Source organism: Schistocerca cancellata, chromosome 8 (assembly GCF_023864275.1).
Source record: "Schistocerca cancellata isolate TAMUIC-IGC-003103 chromosome 8, iqSchCanc2.1, whole genome shotgun sequence".
NCBI lineage: Eukaryota > Metazoa > Arthropoda > Insecta > Orthoptera > Acrididae > Schistocerca > Schistocerca cancellata.
This window is the reverse complement of record NC_064633.1, coordinates 517,536,509-517,550,864: the sequence shown is the minus strand read 5'-3', so window position 1 is coordinate 517,550,864 and position 14,356 is coordinate 517,536,509. Positions and strand designations below refer to the sequence as shown.

Sequence of the window (14,356 nt, the reverse complement as noted above, 5' to 3'; positions counted from 1 at the left end):
GAACTCACTGCACACTCCAGACCGACCCATTCTGCTGTTATTGCTATATTGAAATCACAATACACCCCCCCTCCCCCTCCCGACTACTTTTATATTGGAAACACAATTCCCCCCCCTCCCCCCCCCCCCCGCGCCCCCGGCTACTTTTCAACTGCCAGGTACTGCCCTTGTGACGTCTAGTAATCAACTCTACATTACATAGGGTGTCCAGATACTTTTCATCACCTTCTGTAAGCGTTTCTTATCGTAAGAAAGCTTGTTATGGTTTACTAATTTTTAAATGTTTCAAATGGCTCTAAGCGCTATGGGACTTAACACCTGAGGTCACCAGTCCCCTAGACTTAGAACTACTTAAACCTAAATAACCTAAGGACATCACACACATCCATGCCCGAGGCAGGATTCGAACTAGCGATCATAGCAGCAGCGCGCTACCTGACTGAAGCGCCTAGAACCGCTCGGTCACAGCTGCCGGCTTACTCATTTTTAATTCTTTTATATTCCGTATATCTGGAATATATAAGACAGATCGCGAATAGTCGTATTCCGTCCTTTCCGGATCTGAAGATGAATGTATAACGTAGAGTAACCGAAATCGATATGTGAATTATAATTTGCGACCACAATAAAAATTCCGAATTCAGTATCAGTTAACGAAGAACGTACCCCACGCAGACGAGTCAGAACCACCCAGTCTTTTCTCCAATATTGGAAAAAAAGACAGTGCCAGCGAAGAAGTGTCTGATGCATGCAATACTACTTGTTAGACGATATTCCCACTTACGCGTATCATTAAGTCGCGATTTTTCACGTCACGATCAAACTTGGCGATGTACAACACTAAAAAGTAAAATCAATAAACAATGAATATTTAACAAGAGCTCGGCGTGAAGGAATCAATAAGATTTCAGTCGGAATGCAACGTACAATTCGTATTTTCGTGTTAATAACTGACCCAGGCGTTTAAAAACCTTATCTATATATGACTACGTTTAAACTGCTTTAAATGTGACCTTTACACTTAAAGCCTCTCATTATTCAAAAATCAAGAGATCCGGTTACATGGGCCGTTTAAATGGTGTTATTCCAAGTAAGGCTGTCATTATCTGTGACATTATAGCAACTGAGTGGGGACGACCGTTATATTATACAGGTGAAAGTAATTGCAGCCTTTATAGCGTGACAGGACAGGAGCAGTAACTTCGAGCACTACAGGGCTGACCGCATCGGCAGTGAAATGTGGCGTAACGGGATATCGCCGGGACGCCACAATATAGAGGTCATGAGACTCGTAAAAGAGTTTCAGCAACAACATCTATGTGAGCGTGCAAATGTTAGATATCTACATTGGGTTATGTAGTTGGTAATTCTGTCAGAGACGCCAAAGGACTTGGAAGATGAGATGAGCGGAACGAAATTAGGCTACAAGACGAACAGAATAGATATCCCCTGGAAAGAAGATTATAAGATGAATATTAATTAAAGTAAAAGAAGGATAATGGAACGCAGTCGAATCGAATCACGAGATTCTGACGGAATTGTATTACAAAATGAAGCATTAAAAGATGTTAGTTAATTTTGGTGTATGTGGAGTAAAATCAATGATTGTGGCCAAAAAAGAACTGATATAAAATGCAGACTGGCAGTGACAAGAAAAGCATAACGGAAAGAGAAAAATTTGCTAGCATGGAATATAAATTTAAGTCTTCAGAAGTTAGTGACATTAAAAGACCTATTATCAAGTTAGTGAAAGTTAACTGTTTCTGGAACATTGCCGCGCTGGGCAAGTTTTTTATTTTTTGGAACACGGAATAAAATTTCGAAGTTTTCATAGAGTCTCCTGCAGCCAAATAGCGTAAAGTTACTTGTCACGCGATCGTATCAGATTTTGAAGTCATCGGTGAATGCGTTCCAAAAGGCAGTCAAACTGAGTTTGAGACAGTCTTAATACGTTTTCGAAATCTTCAGGACAATGATTTCTTAATTCCATGTCAACCAAATTACTTTCCCCCGATTTTCATTGGAGCACCCAGTTCCAAACCCACCATCGTCTTCTCTTCCGTTTTTACAACCGATTCTTTGTGCTAAAATGGGACCGAAAACGGAATCGCCGGACGAGGTGGCCGAGTGGCTCTAGGCGCTACAGTCTGGAACTGCGCGACCGCTACGGTCGCAGGTTCGAATCCTGCTTCGGGCATGGATGTGTGTGAGTTGTAAGTTCGAATTTCTAGGGGACTGATGACCTCAAAGTTAAGTCCCATAGTGCTCAGAGCCATTTGAACCATTTTTGAAAACAGAATCTACCAAAGCACATGCCTCGATAGGGACCTCGTTCATAGCCGGCTTCGTGCAATCAACCGAATCACGCTTTCGTCGGCGCTTCAATACGTGTGAAATCGCCACAACCCACGACTCATGCGGTCACTTCTGTCTTGGCGTGACAGCAAGTGCGAAAGCGTAGAACACATCCGCATTCACACCCGGAGGGAACCCGCCTTTACACGGTATTAGTAGAACGCGCCGTGGGGCTTACTAACTTTTTCTTCAGTTCTGTTTACATTTTGAGCACAAAAGAACTCCCTGAGTACGTGCAAAAAGAATTGTACCCTAATCGCAGGCAGCGGTGCGAGATGTCTGACACCTCAGTCCATTTCGTTCGCGGAAGCAGCGAAATACTGGCCTAGGAACACAAATACAGAACTAGCGGACGGGTCGGTGTTTATGATGGGCCGCTAGGGAATTCCGCTGTTTTCGCCGCATTTAATTGTTTCTGCGCGTCGCGCGCGCTGTTTGAGTTGGCCCGGCGTCGTGACGAGACGGCGCCGCCACTATAAGCGAGGCTGACAGCGGCGTCGGCGTCGTAAAATAGAGTGGCGCCCGGCCGGGCCGTGTTTACACGCTGATGAAGTGCGCCGTCGCGGAAACGCCGCGCGCGCGCGCGTCTATATTAAACGCCCGAGCCGGGGACCAGTGTATCAATATACAGCGACTCGGTCGCCGGCTAATTTTAAAGTCCGACTTACTTAACGGCCGGCGGGCGGCGCCTCCTTCTCGGAAGTACGCCCCGTAAGACCCGGGATACTCGCCATCTGCCCTCGGGGCAGCCGTGGATTCCGCGCGGGAGAATGCGCGAACACAAATCAGACCGTCCAGGGTCTGTGTCGCAGTACACCCTATTTTCAACAGCAGCAGGCTGCATTACGAGGAACGGGATCGCGAATTTCTGTCCTCACGGCCACAGTCGTAATTCTTGCAAAGTCTTTCTAGCTAATGCATCTCGACGGATTACTGCCAAATTCCTTAACATTAATACGGTAAAATATTGAGGGCAGCAAAATCAACACGACGTAGTATACAGCGAGGCGTTAAATATGAAACAACAGCGGAGATACGTAAGCACTAAACGTGCTTAAATGGGGCGTTCCCCAAGGATCGGTGCTGGGGCCACTGCTGTTTCTTATTTATATAAAAGATATGCCTTCTAGTATTACAAGTGATTCAAAAATATTTCTGTTTGCTGATGACACCAGCTTGGTAGTGAAGGATCTTGTGTGTAATATTGAAACATTATCAAATAATGTAGTTCATGAAATAAGTTCGTGGCTTGTGGAAAATAATTTGATGCTAAATCACAGTAAGACTCAGTTTTTACAGTTTCTAACACAATTCAACGAGAACTGATATTTTAATCAGACAGAATGGACATGTTATAAGCGAGAAGTAACAGTTCAAGTTCCTAGGCGTACAGATAGTTAGTAAGCTGTTGTGGAAAGCCCATGTTCATGATCTTGTTCAGAAACTAAATGCCGCTTTATTTACCATTAGAACAGTATCTGAAATAATTGTCATTTCAACACGAAAAGTAGTCTACTTTGCATATTTTCATCCGCTTATGTCATATGGTATTATTTTTTGGGGTAATTCTTCTGATTCAAAAAGGGTATTTTTGGCTCAAAAACGGGCTGTTCGCGCTATGTGTGGTGTAAGTTCTAGAACCCCTTGTCGACCCCTATTCAATAGTCTGGGAATTCTGACATTGCCCTCACAGTATATATTTTCTTTAATGTCGTTTGCTGTTAGCAATATTAGCTTATTCCCAAGAGTTAGCAGCTTTCACTCAGTTAATACTAGGCAGAAATCAAATCTGCATGTGGAATGCAGTTCCTTGACTCTTGTGCAGAAAGGAGTGCAGTATTCTGCTGCATCCATTTTCAATAAGCTACCACAAGAACTCAAAAATCTTAGCAGTAGCCCAAACGCTTTTAAGTCTAAACTGAAGAGTTTCCTCATGGCTCGCTCCTTCTATTCTGTCGAGGAGCTCCTGGAAGAGCTAAAAAATTAAGCAAATTCCAGTGTTACATTCTTGATTTTCTTTATTTAAACTAATGACGTGTCGCCTGAATATGTTTCTTATATTTCATTTTATCTGTTTCTACAATCGTGTTATAATTTCATGTATTGACTCGTTCCATGACCATGGAGACTTCTCCTTAATGTGGTCCCACGGAACAATAAATAAATAAATAAATAAATAAAAACTTAACTCCGTCCGATCGGGTGCCTGAAGGCGCAACGGTACCGACCGACCGCCGTGTCATCCTCATGTTGATACTCGTACTCGATGAGGATATGTTGCGGGTGGTATCAAACCAGGAAGTAGAGGCTGCTGAATCCCCTTGTATGAAACAGCAGAGGGCCTGCAACAGTTGCTTGGACAACGCCAGATATCACACCTGTTTCACTCGGTGGTTTCCCTTTAATTACTTCGTACTGTGTCCTTTCTGACAAGAAATCATGTTTGACTGTACTGGACAGTAAACGATTTTTAAGAAGTACTTGAATAACCGCTGACGGTTCCATCAATACAGAAACATCGTTCTTTTCGACATCAGTCTGTGACAGCGAATTTTTTTAGTTACATATTTCAGCGCCAGGTCACACAAATCGTATCATTACCGCATCCGACCTCTTAAAAAGCTCACCGTACATCGGATCGGCAACTGCTAAGGTTACAAGATGGGCTCCTCTGTAAATTTAATAACTAATGTATTCAGAAATGCTGACTGCGATGGGAGAGGAAGGCATGCATGCCCTACATTTAACATGTAATGTGTGGAAAAAGGGTGAATGAACTAAAGACTGGACTACCTCTGTCCTAATTCCTCTGCACAAAAAAGGATCTGATAGGGACTCCTCCAACTATAGCACCATAGCATTAATATGATATGCTAGTAAAGTCCTCCTGCATACAATAAATCAACGTCTAAAAATTTTTTTGCAGTCTCAGATATCTGCAGAACAAGCGGGTAAAGATACTCGAGAGGCAGTCTTGAATTTAAGGTAGATAACTGAAAAATCTCATGAGTTTCGTTGTAAGTAGGCTGTTTATATTTTCTTATTGGCAACGTTACGTAGCGCTCTGTATGAAAATCACTGCCTGTGCTGTGTGCAGCCTGTGGCTAGTTTGCATTGTTGTCTGCCATTGTAGTGTTGGGCAGCGGCAGCTGGATGTGAACAGCGCGTAGCGTTGCGCAGTTGGAGGTGAGCCACCAGCAGTGGTGGATGTGGGGAGAGAGATGGCGGAAGTTTTGAAAGTGAACTGCTATATATATTATGATTATTAAGGTAAATACAGTGTTTGTTCTCTATTAGTATCTTTCATTTGCTAACTATCCCTATCAGTAGTTAGTGCCTTCCGTATTTTGAATCTTTTATTTAGCTGGCAGTAGTGGCGCTCGCTGTATTGCAGTAGTTCGAGTAATGAAGATTTTTGTGAGGTAAGTGATTCCTGAAAGGTATAGTTTAATGTTACTCAGGGCCATTCTTTTGCAGGGATCTTTGATAGTCAGACTGCGTTGCGCTAAAAATATTGTGTGTCAGCTTAAGCACAGTCTTGTATAAGTTATTCAAAGGGGACGTTTCATCGTGTCCCTGCCTACATCTGCTTCCTAGATTATAAAAAGGCCTTTGACTGTGTCATGTGGGAGAAGTTGGGCATGTGCTCAACGAGTCTGGGATTCGAAAATACATGGTATCCTTACTAAAAGGTCTTTATAATAGGCCATACCGCAACCATAAAAGTAGATGGTGAAAACTCGGAATTTATCGATGTGACAGATGGCATCAGACAGGCCGGCCGGGGTAGCCGAGCGGTTCTAGGCGCTACAGTCTGAAACCGCGCGACCGCTACGGTCGCAGGTTCGAATCCTGCCTCGGGCATGGATGTGTGTGATGTCCTTAGGTTAGTTAGATTTAAGTAGTTCTAAGTTCTAGGGGACTGATGACCCCAGAAGTTAAGTCCCATAGTGCTCAGAGCCATTTGAACCACTTTTTTGATGGCGTCATACAAGGTTGCATACTGTCACCTTAGCTCTAGAATATTTATGCAAAGTGTTTAATCAGGAAATCGCTGGATGGCTGGGACGGTGGGATTTCAATTGGCGGCAGGAAAATCAACAATTTACGCTTCGCAGATGATACTACACTCAGCAGGAAGTGAGGAAAAACTTGGTAATCTGTTCTCAACAGTGAAAGATATTAGTATAAACCTTGACCTAGAGATAAACATGTAAATAACCAAACTAATGGTTACAAATCGTCAAGACAGCGATCAAAACCAACTTACAGGATTCAAAGGAATAGTGAGTGATTATGTATATATAGGCTCTCTGATGAATTGCATACGAGAGTGTGATTAAGATATAAGACGGCGAATCATTCTTGGCCGAGCCGCAATGGTCAAACTCACTAAGATATGGCAGAATCGGGCAATATCCGATACAACGAAGATGTGCCTGGCAGAAGCATTGTTGTTTCCCGTATTCTTATGCGGATGCGAGACCTGGACCGTGAAAGGTAGTGACAAGAGCCGCATTGATGCCTTCGAGATGCGGAGCTGGCGGAGGATGCTACGTGTACCGTGGACACAAAAAAGAACAAATACTTCAATAATAGAAGAACTAAAATCACAAGAAGGTTATCTTCTCGTGTCAGCCAAAGATACCTTCAGTTCCTTGGGCACATCGTGAGAAGGAAAGGGAATAATTGAGAGAAGACCATCGTGAGGGTAGAAGACCATCTGGGAGAGCAGCAAACAGATGGTTGGATCAAGCGAAGAAGTTTACAGCCAGCCTCTTCACATCATATTAAGAAAGACCGTAGATCGCTGTGGATAGACACGTCTGTCTGAAGTTTCAACTACATAAGAATGAATGAGAAAATGAGGTCGCGACACTCATCAATGAGTAAAGCGAATAATTATATTCAGTAAAAATGAAGATATATGTTGGAAATAATCATCACAGTACACATTATACCTCACATTAAATGCGGTGCTATTACGATGTAGCCATAAAAGGTTCGAATAATTTGCACTGGAGTTGGTCACATAGTGACCGAAATCTACCTGTAAAATAAAGAACTTCAATATTTACGACCGGTACTGTCATTTATCCAATGTACATTGTCTGAAAAAGTCTTCATGGGCTGTTGTTGTTGCTGTTGTGCTCTTCAGTCCTGAGACTGGTTTGATGCAGCTCTCCATGCTACTCTATCCTGTGCAAGCTTCTTCATCTCCCAGTACCTACTGCAGCCTACATCCTTCTGAATCTGTTTAGTGTATTCATCTCTTGGTTTCCCTCTACAATTTTTACCCTCCACGTTGCCCTCCAACACTAAACTGGTGATCCCTTGATGCCTCAGAACATGCCCTACCAACCGATCCCTTCTTCTAGTCAAGATGCGCCACAAATTTCTCTTCTCTCCAATTCTATTCAATATCTCCTCATTAGTTATGTGATCTACCCATATAATCATCAGCATTCTTCTGTAGCACCACATTTCGAAAGCTTCTACTTTCTTCTTGTCTAAACTATTAATCTTCCACGTTTCATTTCCATACATGGCTACACTCCATACAAATACTTTCAGAAATGACTTCCTGACAAATCTATACTCGACGTTAATAAATTTCACTTCTTGAGAAACGCTTTCCTTGCCATTGCCAGTGTGCATTTTATATCCTCTCTACTTCGACCATCATCAGTTATTTTGCTCCCCAAATAGCAAACCTCATTTACTACTTTAAGTGTCTCATTTCCTAATCTAATTCCCGCAGCATCAGCCGACTTAATTCGACTACATTCCATTATCCTCGTTTTGCTTTTGTTGATGTTCATCTTATATCCTCCTTTCAAGACACTGTCCATTCCGTTCAACTGCTCTTCCAAGTCCTTTGCTGTCTCTGACAGAATTACATGTCATCGGCGAACCTCAAAGTTTTTCTTCTCCATGGATTTTAATTCCTACTCAGAATTTTTATGATTTGAAAACGTTACTTACTAACATACAACAGGACGTAACTCGTCAAAGTTCAACTAAAGAGTCGTTAGAGGCGCTCACGAATATCGTATACTATTTTCTGACAGCACCTTTACGTGTACCACTAAGACTTGCTATTTATTATTGTAGAATTAGCTTGGAACAGGTTGTTTAGCTGTGGGATTCTCGCTGTTCCGTAGCAGTTGTTAACAAGTACCGAATAGCGCTGCATCTAGTCCGCTGCGAGTACAGGCAGCTGCGGCAGGCAACTCCAGTTTGGCAGCAGGCAGAATGATGGGCAGGAAGTTACGGAGGAGCAGAGCGTGCAGCGCACTTACCGTGGGACAGCCAGCCGTGCCCGCAGGAGTCGCAGGACCGCATCACCTCCTGGCCGGGGCAGAAGGAAGGGCAGAAGCAGGCGGGCGCCGCGCACCGCAGGCCCTGCAACAAGAATATACCTCGTTCAGCGTCCTCACATGGCAGTCTACTCATACGATCGGATTGGATCACTCTCTCTAACTTGTACAATGCAGCGAACCATAACAGCACATACAGGTTGGTCCATTGATATTGACCGGGCCAAATATCTCACGAAGTAAGCATCAAACGAAAAAACTACAAAGAACGAAACTCGTCTAGCTTGAAGGGGGAAATCAGATGGCGCTATGGTTGGCCCGTTAGATGGCGCTGCCATAGATCAAACGGATATCAGCTGGGTTTTTTAAATGGGAACCCACATTTTTTATTACATATTCGTGTAGTACGTAAAGAAATATGAATGTTTTAGTTGGACCACTTTTTTCGCGTTGTGATAGATGGCGCTGTAATAGTCACAAACGTATATGTACGTAGTATCACGTAACATTCCGCCAGTGCGGACGGTATTTGCTTCGTGACACATTACCCGTGTTAAAATGGATCGTTTATCAATTGCGGAAAAGGTCGATATCGTGTTGGTGTACGGCTATTGTGATCAAAATGCCCAACGGGCGTGTTCTATGTATGTTGCTCGGTATCCTGGACGACATCATCCAAGTGTCCAGACCGTTCACCGGATAGTTACGTTATTTAAGGAAACAGGAAAAGTTTAGCCACACGTGAAACGTCAACCACGACCTGCAACAAATGATGATACCCAAGTAGGTGTTTTAGCTGCTGTCGGGGCTAATCCGCACATCAGTAGCACACAAATTTCGTGAGAATCGGGAATCTCAAAAACGTCGGTATTGAGAATGCTACATCAACATCGATTGCACTAGTACCATATTTCTCTGCACCAGGAATTGCATGGCGACGACTTTGAACGCAGTGTACAGTTCTGCCACTGGCCGCAAGTGAAATTACCGGATGATGACAGATTTTTTGCACTCGTTCTATTTAGCGACGAAGCTTCATTCATCAACAGCGGTAACGTAAACCAGCATAATATGCACTATTGGGCAACGGAAAACCACGATGGCTGCCACAAGTGGAACATCAGCGAACTTGGCGGGTTAATGTATGGTGCGGCATTATGGGAGGAAGGATAATTGGCCCCCATTTTATCGATGGAAATCTAAATGGTGCAATGTATGCTGATTTCCTACGTAACGTTCTACCGATGTTACTACAAGATGTTTCACTGCATGACAGAATGGCGATGTACTTCCAACATGATGGATGTCCGGCACATAGCTCGCGTGCGGTTGAAGCGGTATTGACTAGCATATTTCATGACAGGTTGATTGGTCATCGAAGCACCATACCTTGGCCCGCACGTTCACCGGATCTGACGTCCCCAGATTTCTTTCTGTAGGGACAGTTGAAGGATATTTGCTCTCGTGGTCCACCGACAACGCCTGAGAACATGCGTCAGCGCATTTTCCATGCATGTGCGAACATTACGGAAGGCGAACTACTCGCTGTTGAGAGGAACGTCGTTACACGTATTGCCAAATACAATGAGGTTGACGGACATCGTTTTGAGCATTTATTGCATTAATGTTGTATTCACAGGTAATCACGCCGTAACAGCATGCGTTCTCAGAAATGATAAGTTCACAAAGGTACATGTACCACATTGGAACAACCGCAGTAAAATGTTCAAACGTACGTACGTTCTGTATTTTAATTTAAAAAACCTACCTGTTACCAACTGTTCGTGTAAAATTGTGAGCCATATGTTTGTGACTATTACAGCGCCATCTATCACAAAGCGAAACAAGTGGTCCAACTAAAACATTCATATTTCTTTACTTACTACACGAATAAGTAATAAAAAATGGGGGTTCCTATTTTAAAAAAACGCAGTTGATATCCGTTTGACCTATGGCAGCGCCATCTAGCGGGCCAACCATAGCGCCATCTGGTTTCCTCCTTGAAGCTAGAGAAGTTTCGTTCTTTGTAGTTTTTTCGTTTGACGCTTATTTCGTGCGATATTTGGCCCGGTCACGATCAATGGACCACCCTGTATACACGCCAGAATCTTTATTACTCACATTACACTCATTTCACGACAGTTAAAAAAATATCAGTAATAATAATTTGCAGTACCACTGCGGTACTGGAATCAGGGAACCACGAAATTCGATTCTCCAGTACCTTGTATTTATCGAACTTCACTCATTACTAACCCAAGATGTACAGAGAGGCTACAGAAATTAAAAATATAAAAACAATCGCAACAGATTACACAAGTCGTGTGCCTCGATGCTTAATAAAGCAAAGGGCGCCGACTCTTCTACAGTACTACGTCCACCAGCAGGAAAGTGCAACTCGCCTCTCACTGCCGAAAGCTGCCCTAACTGTAACTCGCCCACACGCACCAAGTTGTCCATCGCTGTATGTCGTTCATACACATTCACTCTCACTTGCCAATTCTTACTCACTCATTCTGTTCGACTTATTGACATCATCTCTTTCTCCTGTTCAAATGGCTCTGAGCACTATGCGACTTAACTTCTGATGATGATGATGAGGTCCCATACTCCGAGGAGTGTAGGGGACGATGCGAGAGACCCCCACCGGTGCGCTAGGCAAGGTCCTAGTGGAGGTGGTTTGCCATTGCCTCCCTACGACCGTAATGGGGATGAATGATGATGAAGATGACAAAAACAACAACACCCACTCATCTCGAGGCAGTAAAAATAAAATCCCTGACCACGACGGGAATCGAACCCATAACCCCGTGCGCGGGAGGGGGGGGGGGGAGGGGCGAGAACGCTACCGCAAGGCCACGAGCATCGGATAGTATCGCAATATCCTGTTCAATTAACATGCTCAGACTAACATGTTATACCTGTATAAATAAAATCCGCTAAGAGTAAATACCGAACATGAAGGCCTGCATTGTATGTGCACATCTGTTTACAGTGACAGACTGTCATACATCTGCAGGCCAGAGAAAGAAGGCGTCACGAAGCAGTATGCCGCCGTGGACGGCGGGCGACGCGCGCGCCACTGCTACAGCGGCGGCCGTGACGGGCACTAGAGGCAGCGGGACCCTCGGCGCCGGCAAAAGGAAGAACCTGGGGCTCGGCAGGCCCTTGACGTGCGTAGGCCGCGCTGCTGCCGCCGCCGCGAGCAGAGTCACGCAGGCGGCACGCGTGATGCTGCCGGCAGCGCCGTGGGAACCGCCGCCTTCCCACCTCCGCGGCGCCGGTAATTTATGCGGCCAGTGCGGTGCCAGCGCTACGTCACGCCACGCTACGCAAACCCCGGCCCGGCCGGCCTGACACGGCCGCATAATTACTACGGGCAGGCGAGCGACACGCACGCCGTACAGAGCAGGCGCTGATTTCGCCACACGAGTTCCGAGTAACCACAGCCTGATTTAAACTCGTTTATGTTTTTAAACCGCGGTGTCCCATTTACCTTGGCATAATAATGTTTTGACCAGACGCGAAAGAAAATATTATGTAGCTACTAGGGGGTCATTAACCAGCGTGCCTGACTTTCTCGTAACTTCGTTCGTTGCGAAGACATCAGCAGCATTAGGCCTACCTTTCCCTTTCAAACAGCACATCACGATTTTATTTTCCAGTCCTTTTCCTCTCGTCAAGACCTGATCAAAAAAGTCACGTAAACCGGACGTTATTAAAATTGTCACACAAAACTCACTGTGACTCTCCTCCACTAGCACACAGTGCAAGTATCGGGGGATAACGTAACTCCCATACTTACTGGTGTTGACATCGTACAGCTGTCATTAAACTAACGGTGTTAACGAGTGCTGCAGGCCGGCCAGAGTGGTCGAGCGGTTCTAGGCGGAACAGTCTGGAACCGCGCGACCACTACGGTCGCAGGTTCGAATCCTGCCTCGGGCATGGACGTGTGTGATGTCCTTAGGTTAGTACTTCTAGTGCTCAGAGCCATTTGAACCATTTCTGAGTGCTGCAATGCAGGTTGTTAACATCACAGGACACTGAAAAATCGTAGGTACGTTCGGTAATCGGTTGGCACGCGGAGTATGCTTACAAAAATTACAGTTCCACTTTCTGCCACCAGGTGAAAATATGTCGCTGTAAGCAGTAAGAATGTGAAACGTTTCCTGTTTTGACATCGGCATGCTGTTTATTGCTTGGCTACACGTGTTCTTTTGTGAAGTGACTGTTGGTGTAAATGGTTTCCGTACGAAATGCAGTGCCCGTTGAGAAGAAAACCGTGCACTGCTGGTAAAGTTGTTTCATCAAACGACGGCAATAGTAGCGCTGCACTGTGGGAATATCGCCGACAGAAGTAAGTGCAAAGAGGCCCCATGTCAATAAATAAGCTAAAGAATATGATTAGGGAATCTGATGAAATAGGTGAATTGGGTGGTGCAGCAGGGTAAGGTCGGTGTCCCACTCCCATGGCAGCTGTTGATGAAGTTGTAAGTAGGCTGTTTAGGTTTTTATGTTGGTAACGCCACGTAACGCTCTGTATGAAAATCACTGACTGTGCTGCGTGCAGTCTGTGGCTGGTTAGCATTGTTGGAATATTCGCTATTGTAGTGTTGGGCAGTTGGATGTGAACAGCGCGTAGCGTTGCGCAATTGGAGGTGAGCCGCCAGCAGTGGTGGATGTGGGGAAAGAGATGCGGAGTTTTGAGAGCGGACGATCTGGACGTGTGTCCGCCAGACAGCGTAAATTTGTAAGACCGGATGTCATGAACTGAGATATATATATATATATATATATATATATATATATATATATATATGATGACTTTTGAACATTATTAAGGTAAATACATTGTTTGTTCTCTATCAAAATCTTTCATTTGCTGACTATGCGTATCAGTAGCTAGTGCCTTCAGTAGTTAGAACCTTTTATGTAGCTGGCAGTATTGGCGCTCGCTGTACTGCAGTAGTTCGAGTAACGAAGATTTTTGTGAGGTAAGTGATTCATGAAAGTATAGGTTATTGTTAGTCAGGGCCATTCTTTTGTAGAGATTGTTGAAAGTGAGATTGCGTTGCGCTAAAAATATTATGTGTCTGTTTAGTGTTGATCAGAATAAGTAAAGAGAGTAATGTCTGAGTACGTTCAGTTGTGCTCAGCTGTTTGAAAATCAAATAACGTAGAGGTTTATCAGCACAGTCATTCATAAATTTTTCTAAGGGGTCGTTTCAAAGTTTCTGTAGATACAGCCGACCGTGCAGCACACGCCTCAAATTCTGCAGCCATTGGTCAGGCTCCGAAACGGGAATTGTCTCTCCCCTGGTCAACAGTTAAAACATTTTGCGACGCATTTTACACTGGAATCTCGTAGAAGATTAAGAATGAGCACCAGATAAAGTCCCAAGATTGGTTACAACGTCATGGGCCCTTCATTTTTTGGCACTCATGGAAATGGATCAAATGTGGCTGGGGAATATTCTTTGAACAGAAGAGGCACATTTTTCTCTTTACAGTGCCGTCAATGCACCGAACTGCAGCATATGGGGTTCCACTCCGTCATATTTTGTCCAGGAACGTCCAGAGCACTTCGCAAATGTGGCTGTTGGTGTGTTTTCACAAGCTCCTTCATTCTCGGTCCGTTTTGCTACGAGGAGATGACGCACCGTGGCCCCGCTAAGTGT

At 44.4% G+C, this 14,356-nt stretch overlaps 1 protein-coding gene across 1 annotated transcript in view; it reads right to left on the bottom strand.

The window, feature by feature from the left end:
* Positions 1–14,356, bottom strand: part of LOC126095663 (zinc finger protein basonuclin-2-like) — a 199,373-nt gene that overhangs the window by 144,388 nt on the left and 40,629 nt on the right. The window contains exon 3 of the mRNA XM_049910420.1: positions 8,658–8,760. Coding sequence (XP_049766377.1) covers positions 8,658–8,760 — 103 coding nt within the window. The remainder of the gene's footprint in view (positions 1–8,657; positions 8,761–14,356) is intronic.